This window comes from Hemicordylus capensis, chromosome 3 (genome assembly GCF_027244095.1).
Source record: "Hemicordylus capensis ecotype Gifberg chromosome 3, rHemCap1.1.pri, whole genome shotgun sequence".
NCBI lineage: Eukaryota > Metazoa > Chordata > Lepidosauria > Squamata > Cordylidae > Hemicordylus > Hemicordylus capensis.
The window spans coordinates 197,778,770-197,795,857 of NC_069659.1; the positions used below are offsets into that span (position 1 = coordinate 197,778,770).

Consider the following 17,088-nt stretch of genomic DNA (forward strand, 5'->3'; position numbering starts at 1 on the left):
ACCACCAGGGTGCTGGGATGCAAAAAGGCTGGGATCGGCAGTATAGGTTTCCAATTCAGCCCAGATGGTTCTAAGCTGGAGCTTCTGCTGTTGTGGAGGGAGATAAGTGTTTATCAGCAAGGAGCAACAACTGTATTGGATTAACACTGCCATAGCATAGTGCTTGAGTGGTGGGAGAGATCTTGATGTTGCATGAAGAGCGGTGGAAACTAGCACCCCCAAACTGTCTTTGGATCTTCCACGACACATCCCTGGTTTAATCTGCCCAGAATGATAATTAAAGACCTGGCTGAGATTAAACAATGAGCTGCTGGGTGACAAGGTTAAGTGAGGAATAAGGTCCGTTGCTGGGAGCTATAAAACCCCCAGCCACCTGTTTCAAGGAGTTTCCCTGTTCGGCCCCCTGATGAGACAGTTTCAAAGTAGTTTGATTTGTATCTTTCTTCTGAGATGCTGGCTTGTGTGAAGCACCGCCTTTGGGTGTGGGGGAGGGAGCATCTGTAGCCAGGACTGTGCATCTGTACTTGGTACTCACAGTAAATGAATCTCCTGTCTCTGTGGGGGGGAAAGAAATTTTCGATCCACAGCTGTTTTTTCTTCTCTGCTTGGGAGGGCAGGCTTCCCTCCTGAGAGGGCTTCCATCCTTGGGAGGGCTCTTGCTGGTAGGACTTCTTCGAGATCGCTTTCTCCCCCTGGGCCCGGGGGTCAGTCGCTTTGGGAGGCATGCCCAGGAAAGGAGGAAAGTCCAGATAGAAGCAGGAGCTTGGGAGTTGAGCTGTTAGCTGGTCGCCATCTTGCCCCACGCCCCCACATGATTTTACTTGTGTTCTAAAAGCTGTAATGGAGACTGAGGAGTGGATGCCTGGGAGAGCATTCCAAAGTCTGGGGGCAATAACTGAGAAGACCCTGCCCCGTGTGCATTGCAGGCAAGCCTCCCTCATTGTCTTCACATGAAGCAGAGCCGATGACACATGGTAGTGAATGCATATTGAAGATGCTTTTTCCTACTTGGTTTACATTATTTTAATGGGTGAACTGATCATGCTCTGTATTAAAAAGCAGGGATCTTGATAAGCTACAACCCTTCAGCATTTCAGTACATATTCAGTAGCTATATCCTACTATGTGTGAAGATTGTATATGTGTTTGTTTCATTGCACATAGATATGGTGGGAAGCTACGATTGTCTGCAGTGTCCCAACATATGCACACATGGAAAAAGAGACACGTGTTCTTTACATCTATCAAAAGCAATGTCCACTGTGAGGAACCAACCTCTTCTACCAAACTTTAAACATCTCATTGGCAGAGATTCCTTTTGCTCCTAGAAGGGGCAACTACTTCTGTGTCTATTAAAATGGCTGGAAAGCACTTAGTTCTTGTCCTGGGATTTATTTTTGGTTCCACAGTTGTTAAAGCCAGCCTCTAATGCACTTGGGTGAGCTATGTTGCCTGATCAGTAAAGTATCCCTGGGCAGCTTCCTCTCAGAACTGACTTATTAGCCCGGAGACTCTGACCTGCTGTTGCTTTTTTCCTTGGCCTCCTTGGTTTGAACACTGGCATTGAAGGAAATCTCTCACTAGTGCTGCAGGGGAATCCCATGAGCTCCTGTGAGAGCTTGGTGTGAAGGCCAACAATTGGCCAGATGACATCCTTTCTGGATTGCTTCCCTGCTCTTATTTGGAAGGTCGGTGGAAGTGAGGATTATTTTATTTATTTTATATTTGATTTATATACTGGCCTTCCTAAAGTGGCTCAGGGCGGTTTACATTCAAATGAAGAACACATAATAAAACTACTAAAACTGGCAGACTAATGTATACAGTTTTATACCAGGGACTGACACAGTCAACATTACAACCATTTAGTAGAGCTGACTAGAACTCCTACGTATGTAAGTTTAGTGCTGCATATAAGTTGATGTGGGTTTTCCAGAACATTTTAAACTCGGGACATTTTCCAGTACCCTAAATTGATTTGAATCTGATTTAGCATGTTTGGCTCTTACTCAGTAAATAAAACTAAAACCATTCAACATGTTAACTTTGAGATATAAATCTCAAAGTTACCACATCTGGTCACCACATCTTAAAAAGGACATTGTTGAACTGGAGAAGGTACAGAAGAGGGCAACCAAGATGATCAGGGGCCTAGAGCACCTTTCTTATGAGGCAAGACTACAACACCTGGGGCTCTTTAATTTAGAAAAAAGACAACTGCGGGGAGACATGATAGAGGTCTATAAAATCATGCATGGTGTGGAGAAAGTGGAGAGAGCGATTCTTTTCTCTCTCACACAACACTAGAACCAGGGGTCACTCCATGAAATTGATTGCCAGGAGGTCTAGGACCAACAAACGGAAGTACTTTTTCACACAACGTGTGGTCTCTGCCACAGGATATGGTGACAGCCAACAACCTGGATGGCTTTAAGAGGGGTTTGGATGACTTCATGGAGGAGAGGTCTATCAATGGCTACTAGTTGGAGGACTGTGGGCCACCTCCAGCATCAAGGGCAGGGTGCCTCTGAGTACCAGTTGCAGGGGAGTAATTGCAGGAGAGAGGGCACGCCCTCAACTCCTGTCTGTGGCTTCCAGCGGCATCTGGTGGGCCACTGTGTGAAACAGGATGCTGGACTAGATGGGCCTTGGGCCTGATCCAGCAGGGCTGTTCTTATGTTCTTATCAATTTTTTCAGTAAGCTAAAGTATTTGTACTGAAATATTTGATTAGGAAAAAAACAAAGCATTGTTAATGTGGTTAAACCCTCAGATGTTGTTAAACATCTGAAATGGTATGTTCAGAACTTTTCCTGAAAATTGTGTTTTGTAGGACATGGTAGTTCATATACATAGGAAGCTACCTTATACCGACTCAGACCATTGGTCCATCTAGCTCAGTATTGTCTTCACAAACTGGCTGCGGCTTCTCCAAGGTTGCAGGCAGGAATCTCTCTCAGCCCTATCTTGGAGATGCCAGGGAGGGAACTTGGCACCTTCGGCATGCAAGCATGTAGGTGCTCTTCCTAGAGCAGCCGCATCCCCTGGGGAGGAGATCTGACAGTGCCCACACATGTAGTCTCCCATTCGTATGCAACCAGGGTGGACCCTGCTTAGCAAAGGGGACAATTCGTGCTTACTATCACAAGACCAGCTCTCCTTGCTACCACAAGACCATCACTTCATTATTTACACATTTATATATTTATTTAACTATACACAAAGAGCTGCATATTGCATATCTAGAGAGGCGTAAATCCTCTTCCCGTGTTCTGTCTATGCGAGAAACGGTTTGGGTCATGCCAGCTGCTTTTGCCCCTGACCTCCATGTATTTAGTGGAAGGTAAAAATTGACTATTTGTGCGCATATACTTAGAATCTGTTCTTGCTTTCTGCTGAACATGCAAGGGGGTGGGGTGAAGCAGTGCCAGTGAACAGAAAACAGAAGTCAGGGATTAAACCTGTTCCCCCTCCACTTGTTCACTGAACACTTGGCTGAAGTGTGAGGAGACATCTAGTTATCTGAAAAAAGTTAATTACAACTTTAGAACTGCCCAATGACTGACTGTTATGTTTTTTTTATAAGCATTACATTTTTAGAAATATAATGTGTTTTGTGGAAAAATACAGCAATAAAAAAAGTCAATCCCCATCACTGAATATAAGGTTTGTAGAAACAGGTCACACATGCTCTCAATTTGTCCTTTAGTAGTTTTTAGCATTTGTGTGCTGTGAAGTTGCCTGCCTCATGGTATGAGCTGAAGATATACTAAATTAGATGATATACTGAGGACACAATACACATAATGGATCTACACCAAATTCTTCTCTCCAGACCTTTTTATTGATTAGATTAAAAGAAAATTAGAAGCTACTCAAACTCTTCTGACACTGCCTAATAAAGTTGTTAGGAATAAAGGGGATCTTAAGCACAGATAAACCTGCCACATACTTGGACCCCCCTGTTCTTAAGGGGTTTAAGAACACATGAGATCAAGGCTAATGTAGTATGCACAACCACTGTTCCCTCTAAGGCGTGCGCACATGCGCACGTGCGCACGCTCACAAGTTTTCTGATATCTAATCAATTAATTTGAGATCCTACTCAGGTTGAATCAGGAAGGCTCCATTCTGAATGCAGGTACGCACACAGTGCCTTGATAACTGCTGCCAATAATTACTCTTATTCCGCACAGAGATGAAAAAAATTAGAGGGACCACTGCTTGACTACTGCAATGCACTCTACATGGAATGGTGTGGTGGGCACCCTGGGATTGGGACCACCAGCAGCTCTGCAGGCCCAAAAGGCAAAACTCAGGCTGTGTCTAAAATTTCTGGTCTCCAGGAAACTAGGATGTGAGCTTTTGATTTTGCTGTACTATAGTAACCGAAATGGAATTGTTTATGCTGAAGTCAAGGCCTGAGGAGAAGGGAAATTTACCCCATTCTGCCTTGGAGTTGTTTTTGCATTGTGCTATGCTAATGTCAATCATTAGGACCAGCTTGAAACTTGCTATGGTAATCATATTCAGAAGGTCTTAGAAAACCACATTTTAGATATCAGTACATATATGCATTTGGAATACATACTTTCACACAGTAACTGCTGAATTGCTTTTATAATATCTCCTGATATGCTAATTCCTAATAATAATTCTTTGCATGCCTTCTCTAAATAACATTTCTTGGAATTGAAGGCACCAACAAAACCCAGGGAACTGACCCCAGACTGGTCCAGCTAGGCATAAACAGGATTGTTGCCATCTAAATTCAGTAAACATGTTAGACGGACCCCACTTGAGGGAAGGGTGGGAGACCAAATAATGTTTACTTTAGAATGGCGACACTTAAGAGTTGAATTAACTGTCTTTGATGCAAGCTATGACAAACAGGAGACTGAGGAGAGTTTATAAAAGGGACATACACACCCCTCCCAGAGGCAAGTGGAAATGGCAGGGGAACAAGCAGGGAAGGAAAGCAACTCAGAACTCCAGGGAGGCACATCTTCTGGCCCCTGGGCTAATATCTGAGCCTTAGCCTGTAAAGGCAAATCTGTGCCTCACAGATTGCCATGGCATTCAGCTTTCTAAGCTGCCTGGACATTTTCCAGCCCTTTTGGCGTTTTTCCTCAAGGCCTCCTGACCAAGATACAGGCAGCTTGGACCGGTAAATATTATATCTAGAGATTGCCTTCAGCTTAGATTTTTCCAGTACTAACGTACCTTTCTGATCCTGTCTCCTCCCTTTCCACTTGTGGAATGATTCTTCTCCCTCTGCTTTCTAGCTGCATCCTTGCCTAGGCAGGCTGTCGTTTCTCTTCCTCCTCTGTTCCCGTCCCTCCTCCTCCTCCTCCTCCTCTGTTGTTTCTCTTCCTCCTCTGTTCCCATCCCTCCTCCTCCTTCTCCCTCTCTCTCTCTCTTTCAAAACTCTTGGCACACAATCATCACGTCAGTGATGAGATCTTAGCTTCCCCCTCCCCTCTCGAGCCTGGCTGTTCGGCCCATGGATTGTGCGTGGCTTTCTCCTTCTGTCTGCCCTGTGGATGAAATGTTTTGCATTTTTGTGGTGAGAGCAGGGAGATAAGACCTCGTTGCTAAGAGACAGAGCTTGCTAGCAGACTCTGAGTGAAAAAAGGGTTTTCATTCCTAGTCAGTGAGAAAATATGCTGTCAGCTCTTAGCTCATTTCCACTGAGAGAGGAATGCTTTTAATGCTGTTCTGTTGGGTGAAAGAAATGATTTTAATTGCTTTTGGACCTATACATTATAATGAGACATGTGATTGCTTTTGCTTGTTTGCTAAATTGCTTCGATGCAATCATTTAGCCTTCAATAAAGCTTTTAAAGTGTAGTTTTGTGTTTGGGAATGCCTTCATTCTTCCCCCTCCTTTTTCCCGAATGCACATGATCTCACGGGTGAAGAATCTGAGGCAGTCTGATTGGCTGCAGTGTGTCTGTGACAGCCAGGCTGTTCTCAACAATGGCCTTTGTACGTAGTCCGGAAACTGCAATTGGTGCAGAATACTGCTGCCAGATTGGTCTCCGGGTTGTCCCAAAGAGACCATATTATTCTGGTTTTTTAAAGAACTACCAATAAGTTTCCAGGCAAAATACAAAGTGCTGGTTATTACCCGTATAGCCCTTAAAGGCTTGGGCCCAGGGTATTTAAGAGAATTATGAACCCTACCGCCCATTAAGATCTTCAGGGGAGGTTCATCTTAGGGTGCTGCCAGTTTGTCTGGTGACGACTCAAAGGTGAGCCTTCTCTATAGTTGCCCCAGGGCTGTGGAATGTACTTCCTGCTGAGATTAGAGTTGCTCCATCCCTGTTGACCTTTAGGAAGCAACTGAAGACACATCTCTTCGCCAAGCTTTTTAGCTATTTAGTGGTTTTTAGCTATTTTAATTTGAACTTATATGTTTTAAATTGTGTGTTGTTGTTTTTTAATGTTGTAAATAGTCTAGGGTCTTCAGTAGTTGTCCGTATACAAATATGCTAAGTACATTATAGTGCAGTGCTTCTCAACCTTTTAACCAACAAGTACTACCTAACTTTTGAAAAATTTAATTACCTCAATTTTCCAGTGGATTTTATATTTATAGTAATGCATGTCATATGTTGGAAGAAGGCAAGGGTGGCAAGCACCCGCCTAGACAAGTAGTGCCCCCACCTGCCCTCCAATACTGTTTCAGAAATTTAATATGTGGGACACAGCTTGCCTACCCATAAGTGCACTTTGCCCTCTCAGTGCCTTCCCCCCATTTTTTTCCTGGTGCTGCCTCTGGAAGAAGAGCTGTGTATACAGTGCTGTGATGTGATAGATATCCAATCTTGTGCAGGTAGAGTTGCCACCTTTTTATTCCAGGGGTGGATAAGTTGAGTATGTACCTGGACTAAAGGTGATGTTGGCCAAAGCTTGGAGGATTGAACCCAGTGTTGTCAAACTACTGCTGGAAAATATAAAGTGCTGCACATTCCGCAACATGCCAATTTGTTAGCCATTGTTTTAAGAGGAGGAAGGGGCAAGATAAACAGAAATAGTGGATGAGAGAGAGAGAGATTCTAGGCAATAACCAGCAGCAGACACCATGCAGCAAAGGTAAGAAGGTACCCGTCTCTCATCCTCCTTGCTGGGCTTCTTTACTCTCTTCCCCTTGTCCCGTACTCCCTGCCTGTGTCTCATATACCCCCAAGAGTATGTGTACCACCTGTTGAAAAATTATGCTGTAGTGAATGGCTTACTTTGGGAGTTAGGCAGTGGGAGCTTAAACCTGTCTAATCTCTCAGCAGCTTTCATTACTATCAGCCATGGTATCCTCTTAGATTACTGTCTGGGAGGATACTGGTCTGTCATGATTAAGTCCTATCTGGCAAGTGAATTCCAGAAGGTGGTGCTAGCAAAGTTGTACTTCAGTCTTACAGCTATTTTGTGGGAGTACCTCAGGGTTCCATCTTGTCCCCAATGTTGTTTTAACACCTACATGAAACTACTGGGTGAGATCATCAGGGGTTTGGGGGCGAGGTGTCATCAACATACTGATAACGCCTAGCTCAACATCTACTTTTTATTTAACAGAGATGAGTCAGTCCTGACTAGCTGCCTGGTAGCAGGGATAGGCTACATAAGTTTCAGCCCCTTTGCCCTAATCTGCATCTTCTCTGGTTTGCTATTAGTGGTGAGAATCTAATGGTATTGGTGTGAATATTCAGAAATGCTGGTTAGAACAAACCAGCTCGGTTCGGACTTCACAGCAAATCTTGCTTTGTTCCAAACTGAAAATGAAAGTAAAAAAACCTTTCCCATGTGGAGCCAGCATTAAACCACATGATGTCTGAAGTGGGCTGATGTTTCACCAGCATACAGATCTGTATTTGTGTTTGCATTACCAAAATATCCAAAGTTGGGGGCTTTCAAACTTGTCTTGCTAAGCTTCTTTTCTAGAATTCTTTCTGCCACATGAGAAAGCAGGTGTATGCTTGCCACCCTTAGGCAAGGTCTCTCTTCTCTCCCACTTACGTTGTGTCATCCTACTATACTTTGAGACATTGCTGTCAGAGAACCAAGAGGTGCAGAATTCTTCCAACATTCTCTAGTCCTGTTCTATTCCATTTGGAAATGCATTTTCTACTTAATTGAATATCATGCATTTATAAAGGTGGCGAGAGTTGTTGGCGCTGGAACCGACAAGCATTTGAGGCACTAGTTACCTCAATTTGTGTTCTAGTCTTATTAGGAACAAGGTAATATTTCACAAATAATTGCGAAAGTTATCTACATTTAAATACCAACAATTTCTTCTTAATTAATTTTCTGGCAGTGCTTCAAAAAATGTCTGTGAATCGACTCAATCAACTTCAAAGTGACTATGTATTGGAAAGTGTAATCTAATGAGACAGAATTGAGGGCTAGATGCCAGAATCAGTTTCACTCTGCATATGTGCTTTGGTAGTGACTGACTAGTCTTGAACAAGTTAACTGTGGTGTGTGAGTGAGAGAGACAGATGTTTGTGAAATAGTGTTTCCCTACAAGCATGGTGGTAATATAGTGAAGTATATATGCTAGAAATTAGTCAGATAAACACACTGGCCATCACTACAAGGATTATTGGATCTAGTTTGGAACTTCCTGTTGCAAGCAATGTGTTGAACTGATGTGTTTCTTTTCTCCCTCTCTGCAGGTGAAGATTAGCTTGGGGATGTGAACACAATGAGCGTAAACCAGCAAGCTCACACAGGGCCACCTTATGGACAGCCTCAGCCTGGATATCCAGCGTACCCACAGCCTGGTTATGGAGGGCAGCAAATCCCGGGCATTCCTCCTTCTCAGTATGGTGCTTACAATGGTCCAGTGACAGGATACCAACAGACAGGCCCTCCACAAGGTAGCTGTATTAAGGGAGTCACAGCCCATTTGTGGTATTTTTCTTATTTTATGCCTTGCATTTGGCCCTCTGGGAACCCTAGAGGTGGCCCCAATAAAAAATAACCAAGAATACCCTAGAGGTGGCCCCAATAAAAATAATCAAGAATACATTTAAAATATTAATGATAAGGATTTATGAATGTAGAGGAATGTTTTCAGTAGTTGACCCTCTTGTGAAATATGACAGCATGCACAAATTATATTTATTTGTTAGATGTTTATACCACCTTATAAAAACAATCTCAAGGCGGTTTACAAAACATATGAAAAAGTTAACACAATACAAATATTAATGAATATTTTCCTATACCAATTCTGAAAGAATTGCACTGGCTGCCAATATGATTCCAAGCGAAATAGAAAGTGCTGGTTATTACTTATAAAGCCCTGAACGGCTTAGGTCCAGGGTATTTAAGAGATCGCCACCTTTGTCATGAACCGTGCCACCTATTAAAATCATCTGAGGAGGTCCGGTTACAGTTGCCACCGGCTTTGGAATGCACTCCCCGTCCAAATAAGAGCTTCTCTATCTCTGATTGCTTTTTAAAAGATACTTAAGACACACCTGTTTTCTCAGGCTTTTAATTAAAATTAATGTTAAGCCCTTTTATCCTGTGAAATTACTTTAATTGTATCACTGAATTGTGTGTGTTAGTTTTTGTTCTGTGAAAGTGAATAAATTGTGTTTTGGATTGTGTATACTGACTAGAGATGTATTTATCAGGCAGTATATAAATATAATTAATTAATCAAATAAATAAAAATTCAGATGTAATTAAAAGTTCAGAAAACATATATGCTGCAGTTTTGTGTTTGCAGTGCTGTTTCAGAGTGGTCCATAGGAGTTGACTGAGCTGCATATGATCCAATGTAGTAATACTTCAGATTTATTTATTTATTTAACATTTCTATCCCACTCTTCCTCTGAGGAGCTCAGAGTGGTATACATGCTTATTTTTATCCTCACAACAACCCTGTGAGGTAGGTTAGGCTGAGAGAGACATGACTGGCCCAGAGTCACCCAGTGAGTTTCATGGTTGAATGGGGATTCGAATTCGGGTCTTCCCAGTCCTAGTCCAGCACTCTAACCACTACGCTATGCTGGCTCTATGGTAAGTCTTTTGGTAGACTTAACAACTTTAAATTAGAAATCAGCCACTGGAAGTCTTTGAGCCAAGTTTAGCCATTTGAGAGGTGGTGTTTGGCTCCAGCTGTCAACCAAGGGTTGTAAAGGAAGTGGTATTTTTGGCAGCAGAACTTGCTGGCATGTCACTTGAGGGAGTAGGGATTAGTTGTTGGCCTAAGGAGATCTAGTTGGTGACCAGGACTTCAAGTCATGAAGCGATCTTCGTATCTCTTTATCTTTGCATGTGAAAACTACTGTAGAGAATACGCAGAATTGTCTATTCTTGGCTTAAATAAAGCGACTTCAACAAAGATGACAAGCGTGCCATGCTTAATGCAATTCCTTTATGTTTAACACAAAGAATAAGATTGTGGGGGAGGTGTTGGCAGGTATTTATGGGAGAGCTGGTTTCTCCAGTGCTGCTTAGATGGCTGAATTGTTCAGTTATGTTTTTTCCTTTAATCATACAGTGTCCTAGATTTGTCTAGTCTTTTATTGTCTTGCTCCACTTACCTTCTACGACTCAAGTAGTTCACTCATCAAGGTGAAGTAGAAAATAGCAGTCCTGCTGTTTGAGGGGCATATTTCCCATATACTTAAACTTTTAAGCTACTCATTCCTAAAGTCTCATAACAGCTACCAACAAATAGTATTTAAAATAAATCCACCACTAAGAGAAGGTGGAGAAAGGGATCCAGGTCTTCTGTGTAGGACCTGGATCTCTTAACAGATTCCTTGCTGGTTTCAAGGACCTCTTAAAGGGGATGGTGCCATACTGCTTTCCAGCACTAATCTGGAAGGTGTTTTGGGAAGTCGAATCTTTTCTAGCACTTTCTCCATAGAACTCCACAAACTCCTAAAATGCTTAGATCCAGCGTAGCTTAGAAAATGATTGGATATAAAATGGTGGTTTCTGAAGAGAGAGGGTGTTGCCACTATTTTCAAGGCCTCCTTGGCAATAAGCAGAATCACTGAAGTGTAATCCTTTTAGTTCAGTTCCTACAATCTTGTAAAGTCACTGATACTTTATGAGCAGTGCTATCAACGTATAAGCTAGTGCAATTCCCCCCAAATAGATTAATTAAAGTGCAACATCCAGTTCAGAAACTGGATTGACATTTAACTGAAATGGAAGATAGAATTGTAGCTACTTGGAGAATCTGCCTCAAGAAGTCTTACTGAGCAACATCTGGACAACTGCTTGCTTCTTGTTCATGGCCATAATTATGTGAATTCCAGTTACCTGGTTCAGATGCTGCTCTACCACTTGTTATAACATTTAAATGTGAGCATGTTCCATTACTTACTGAGGAGTTAATGAATATTAATTAATGTAAAGTATTTCTTGAGTTTGTGGAGGTGCTATTATTATAGACATAGCTGTTCTGTCTGAACAAAATTAGAGGAAGTGCATGCTCTCTGGTAGCATAACTTTTGGCAGGAGAAAACTTCAGCACTTGTTGGGCTTACGCAATACTTTTCCTTCTAAGAGTTTTTCAGACTTTGCTTACTGATATATGTTGTCTTTCTAGGTTACTTTCCTTCACTGGGGTTTCCTTCTAAGGGCTCTCCTGTTTCTCTTGATTCTGAAGCTTCTTTTGCTCCTAACTTCATAGGTAAATGGCTTCCTTTCTGTGTAGTTAATTCCTTTGAGGAAAAGACTATTTCTGGTGTATCTCTCTCTCTCTCTCTTTTTTTTTTTTTTAAAGAGAGCAGCATTTCATCTGAATGTTAAGCAAAATAACAGGTGGAACATTATGTTCTGATGTCTCATTGCTGGGAATGTGAGTGTCTGGGGACACTTTAAATATTTCCTGCATGGACTTTGGTACTTAGTAAGTAAAGCTTGCAGATACACATGATAACCTACAAGAGGTGTGCATTCTCTTTCCTACATGGAAGTACTATTGGAGTAGCAGATTGATTGGTTTTGAAACAGTCCTCCTTGATGGTCTTGACAATAGTTCAAGTAAGTAGTATAAACCAAAGTAGTCCTAGAAAGATTCTAGGATGGGGGAGGCCCTTTAGTGTGAGAGAAGAGCTGGGACGCTTTGCTCGTGCATCAAAAAACATAGAAACTGTAAACTAAGGCTCCTGCTTTCAGTGCCATATGAGCAATAAGGTTATTTTATTCTATAGTCTTGCATTTTGTGCTTATGCTCCATGCTTCTACACTTCCTCTTGGTCTTTTAGCCCCAATCCTCTTTCTCTGCAGGTTGGGTGCAACAGTGAAGCTATGATCTGTTATATGATTTTAATAGTTATATCATTTTATTTATATCTATGTAAACTGCTCTGGGAACTTTTGTTGAAAAGCGGTATATAAATATTTGTTGTATTCGTATATTACTCATTAAAGAGTAGCATAAATTTGAATGACATAAACATTAATGAGAACATAAAAGCACCTTTCATTAGGGATGTGCATGGAACCAGGTGAAGGTGGCTTGAGGGGGTGGGGGCTGCCACTTTAAGGGTGGGGGAGAGTTTACTTACTCCTCCCCCCACTCCCCCCCCCGATGACGCTCATTTTCTGTAAAAGCCTTTGGGGTGGCAGTGTACCTCCCTGCCACCCCTTCCCCCTCTTTGGCCGGAAGTACCGGGTGCACGTGCACATCAGACGGTCACGTGGACGCAACGTGCGCACCCGGTACTTCCAGCCACTTCTGGCTGAAGAGTGGGCAGGGAGGTACACTGCCGCCCCAAAGGTTTTTACGGAAAATGAGTCCTGGTGGGGGGAAAGCAGGGGAAGGGGTAAGTGCACCCTCCCCTGCCCTTAAAGTGGTACCCCCCAGCTTCAAATTTAGAAACCCACCCCACTGTGTTCGAACCTGTTCGGAGGCCTGTAAAAGGGCCTCCAGACAGGTTCATGCACATCCCTACCTTTCATTAATGAGAGAGACTTTTGTGTTCTAAACTCTTCTGATGAACTATTACATAGTTTAACTTGATCTGCAGAGGGCAATCTTGTGGGTGTTTAAAGCAAAAGAAAAACCAGCAAAGTAATTATTTACTTATCAGAACATCAGACTTGTTCTGCTTGAACAGGTTGGCTAAAATGAATAACGTCTGTAGAATTTACAAAGACCAATCCTTTACATGTTACATCCTGGAGAGGAGAGCTGGTCTTGTGGTAGCAAGCATGACTTGTCCCCATAGCTAAGCAGGGTCTGCCCTGGTTGCATCTGAATGGGAGACTTGATGTGTGAGCACTGCAAGATGTTTCCCTCAGGGGATGGCCACTTTGGGAAGAGCAGAAGGTTTCAAGTTCCCTCCCTGGCTTCTCCAAGATAGGGCTTAGAGAGATTCCTGCCTGCAACCTTGGAGAAGCCGCTGCCAGTCTGTGAAGACAATACTGAGCTAGATAGACCAATGGTCTGACTCAGTATATGGCAGTTTCCTATGTTCCTATGTTTCTGCATAAATACAGGGACACTGTCCTCCTTTCTCTTGTTGATTTGAGTATCTCCTCATCCACCTCCAGTCCTGTGTTCCTTTCTGCATCTTGTATCTATCAATCTTGTTTTTCCACCCCTCTAACCCCCAGTATATAGCCTATTGCTACTAATGTGTATAGCATTCTAATATTAATGTATTAGAATGTATACATTTTAATGTACTAATGTATAGCATTGTTTTTAAAGCAATGAAAGCATAAAGGGAAAGCTGAATGTTGGTCTCTAGCTTAGGTGCCCATGGCACTGCCCCACAGTGTCCCTTAGCATTAGCATTTTCCAAAAGTGTAGAGGAAGAAGATTGGAGCTGATAGACCCAAGGAAGGTATGAGTTTGTGAAGATTAAGTTGAAATGCAGACTGTAAAATGTGTTTGCTGCTTGTGTGGCATGGCATTTAAGGTGAGCACCATGCGTTAAAGGTTTTCTCGGTGTTCGATGCATGAGAAAACTTGTGCAGCCTCAGCTCTTCATAATGCCTGAGAAGCCTCAGCTCTTCTCTTAAATGAAATGGGTTTTGAATGAGAATTTTTGTGTGGGGGCTTTAGGGAACGTTACTGAATTGTATGAACCCTCTTGGAGGCAGAGGAGCCGAATTTGATTTCACGGTTTCTCTTGAACAGGACTTCACATCTTTGACCCTCCAGCTATTGTTGGATTACAACACTCATCATCCCCGAGTCAGTGCTCAATAGTGATGATGGAAGTTGTAGTCCGCTGGAGGACCACAGTTCTTTAGCTGTGCTCTAGAATAAGAAGCACTTCTCCCATGGTTCAGAACATGTCCTAGGTATACGTTATCATCTGTTGTTCAATATAAACAGCTAAAGCTGAGATACTGACTTATTACCAAGGATACTGGTGAAATTCTCTTGAGCCAGACTGCAAAAAGAAGCAATCATTATAACCCACCCACCCAATTCTGATTAAAATACAAGTAGAGAGCTGTCTGTTCCCTTGTTCCTTAGTATATGTAATGGAACTCCATGGCTCCAGTATACTGAACTGGCGGGCGGGGTGGGATTTTTTTTGTTTGTGTTTTGGAATGGTTGTCTCCTGGAAGACTGAAGCTGGCTAGCAAAGGCCCACTGTACACCCTTTAACCTTGAGGATCCCCCCATGTGAGTATCCCCATCTCTAGGGTGCACTCCTTAAAGTTAGCCTCTTAGCTAAGCAAGAGGAACACTTCACCCTTGCTTTGCCACGCCGCTGTATTTTTGACCCTCGGATTGATTCAAAGTGAAACAGAGTAGTTTCTGATTTGGGGGGAAATAACTCATTTCCGATCTGGCACAAGCTCACTAATCTTTGCTTATGAGAATCCTCAAAGTGAAAATGGCAGACATATAAAGTGATGTAGAGGAAGTGAGCCAAGCCAAAGACTGCAAATGAAATATAGTCTTGACAGTTTGCCTCTCTTGCATACAAGCATTCAGTAGCAAGTCTCATGCAAACATGCATAACAGCACAGGGTTCCACAGTTCCCAGCTCACCATAGCACCTGGAAATTTAAGTGTGGCACTTGAGCCAGGCAATGGACAGATACAACCAGGAGGAGGAGTGAGCAAGCAAGGTGGGGATGGGTTGATACTTCCCCTTCTTGGTTGTATTGGTCCATCACCTGCCTGAAGGAGATGGATGTGACCAGGAAGAAGGGTGAAGTGGAGACAAAAGATTAAACCATCCCCACCCCAGCCAATGGAGCAGAAGGCAGCTTACATTTTTGGCTGGCTCCTCCAAAGAGAATTTGTCAAGGTCTGCAGTAGTGTTCCTGAACATACTCACAGACGAGTTATTGACAGAGTAGCATAGCTTTCCCCATCTACTGCTGACATGGGAAGCAGGCTCTACCAGGGCAATTTTCACGTGCTTGACATACATATAAAGGTAAAGTTGTGCCGTTGAGTCGGTATTGACTTCTGGCAACCACAGTGCCCTTTGGTTTTTTTTGGTAGAATACAGGTGAGGTTTACCATTGCCATCTCCTGTGCAGTATGAGATGATGCCTTTCAGCATCTTCCTATATTGCTGCTGCCTGATATAGGAGTTTCCCATAGTCTCTGGGAAACATACCAGTGGGGATTCAAACTGGCAACCTCTGGCTTTCTGGTCAAGTAATTTCCTCACTGTGCCATTAGTACCTCAACATACATATACTGCTGCAGTAATTACTGTTGAATTTGAAACTTCATAACTTTAGTAATGCACATTGGATTTTTACCAAAGCAGCAAAAGGCCCTTGTACTCTCCTTGATTTTTATTTTTTTTAAAACAAAATCTAATCTACTAAATTGAGAAGTATTTGGGTGGTCACAAAACCTATACGAAATGCAGGATCCTTGCCTTCTGTTTGAAACCTTTTAAACTCCTATAACTCAGCCATTCTTTAGCCATATTTTACAAAAATGACAAATACCATTCAGCAGATAGTGATTTGCTGTGCTAAATTTCATTCATATGAGAAATTGTCTGATTTTTGCATTGAATAGAATTTTCAAACTTTTAAATAATCAGACACCATATAACTACGTAGAGCTACTCCTGCACATCTGTAATAATTTGACTGATAACACACACACATTCCCAATATAAACTGTTAGTGAACATTCTCAGAAAAGTAGAGATTATTCAGGGTCTGCCTAAAGAAAATTGGAATGCAGTGCTGTAATAGCCTGATCAATCCTTTCTTGTTCTTTTTCTCCATAATCGTAACTTGTTTTAATATATGATTTACAGGGGTTATGTTTTGTAAGGAAGGCAGACTAGGCACAACAATCAGCCTTATTTTTACTAGCAGTTTTCTAGACTTCTGTTAACTTTCTGTTTCTAGACTGAAATTCTTTGTGTCACACAGATGTGATGTGAAAAGCACATGGCTTCTGCAGTTTCCGCTTCTCACTGTGACTGTGTATTTCCTATTGCTCTTATGAAAGGCAGTGTCTAGCATATTTAAGGTTCTCCCCATATGTGGTTATTAGTGGGGATCTTTTTGTGTTATACTGTGTGATTAACATGCAGTTAAATGTCTCTAGGTTCTTTAAGAGCACCCACCACTTCTGGAGTGCCTGCTTCAACATCTGGAGCAGCAGTTCCTCCTGGACAGTCTGCCTACAGTCAGTTTGGACAAGGAGATGTGCGTAATGGGATTCCTGCTTCCATGGTTCCGTTGCAGAGGTAATTATGTAAAAATAATAATTGGGCATCGAGCATGTGGGGGACAAACCCAAATTATGTGTTCTCAGTTTGTTACTCAGACTAATAGCCATTGATAGACCTCTCCTCCATGAATTTATCTAAACCCCTCTTAAAGCCATCCAGGTTGGTGACTGTCACCACATCTTGTGGCAGAGAATTTCAGAGGTGGTTAAGGCGTTGTGTGAAAAAATACTTCCTTTTGTCGGTCCTAAAGTTCTTGGCAATCGGTTTCATGGGATGACGCTGGTTCTAGTGTTATTCGAGAGGGAGAAATTTTTCTCTCTCTCCACTTTCTCCGCACCGTGCATGATTTTATAGACCTCTGTCATGTCTCCCCTCAGTCATCTTTTTCCTAAACTAAAAAGCCCCAGGTGTTATAGCCTTGCCTCGTA

At 42.4% G+C, this 17,088-nt stretch overlaps 1 protein-coding gene across 5 annotated transcripts in view; it reads left to right on the top strand.

Annotated features, from left to right (window-relative positions):
* Window positions 1-17,088, top strand: part of SEC24C (SEC24 homolog C, COPII coat complex component) — a 77,099-nt gene that overhangs the window by 7,580 nt on the left and 52,431 nt on the right. For 3 of the 5 annotated variants that reach the window (XM_053312157.1, XM_053312159.1, XM_053312158.1), the window contains exons 2-4: window positions 8,678-8,881; window positions 11,581-11,664; window positions 16,534-16,675. In XM_053312157.1, the coding sequence (XP_053168132.1) occupies window positions 8,707-8,881; window positions 11,581-11,664; window positions 16,534-16,675 (401 nt within the window). In that variant the 5' untranslated portion in view covers window positions 8,678-8,706. The remainder of the gene's footprint in view (window positions 1-8,677; window positions 8,882-11,580; window positions 11,665-16,533; window positions 16,676-17,088) is intronic. The other 2 variants (XM_053312160.1, XM_053312161.1) reach the window with 1 other exon arrangement.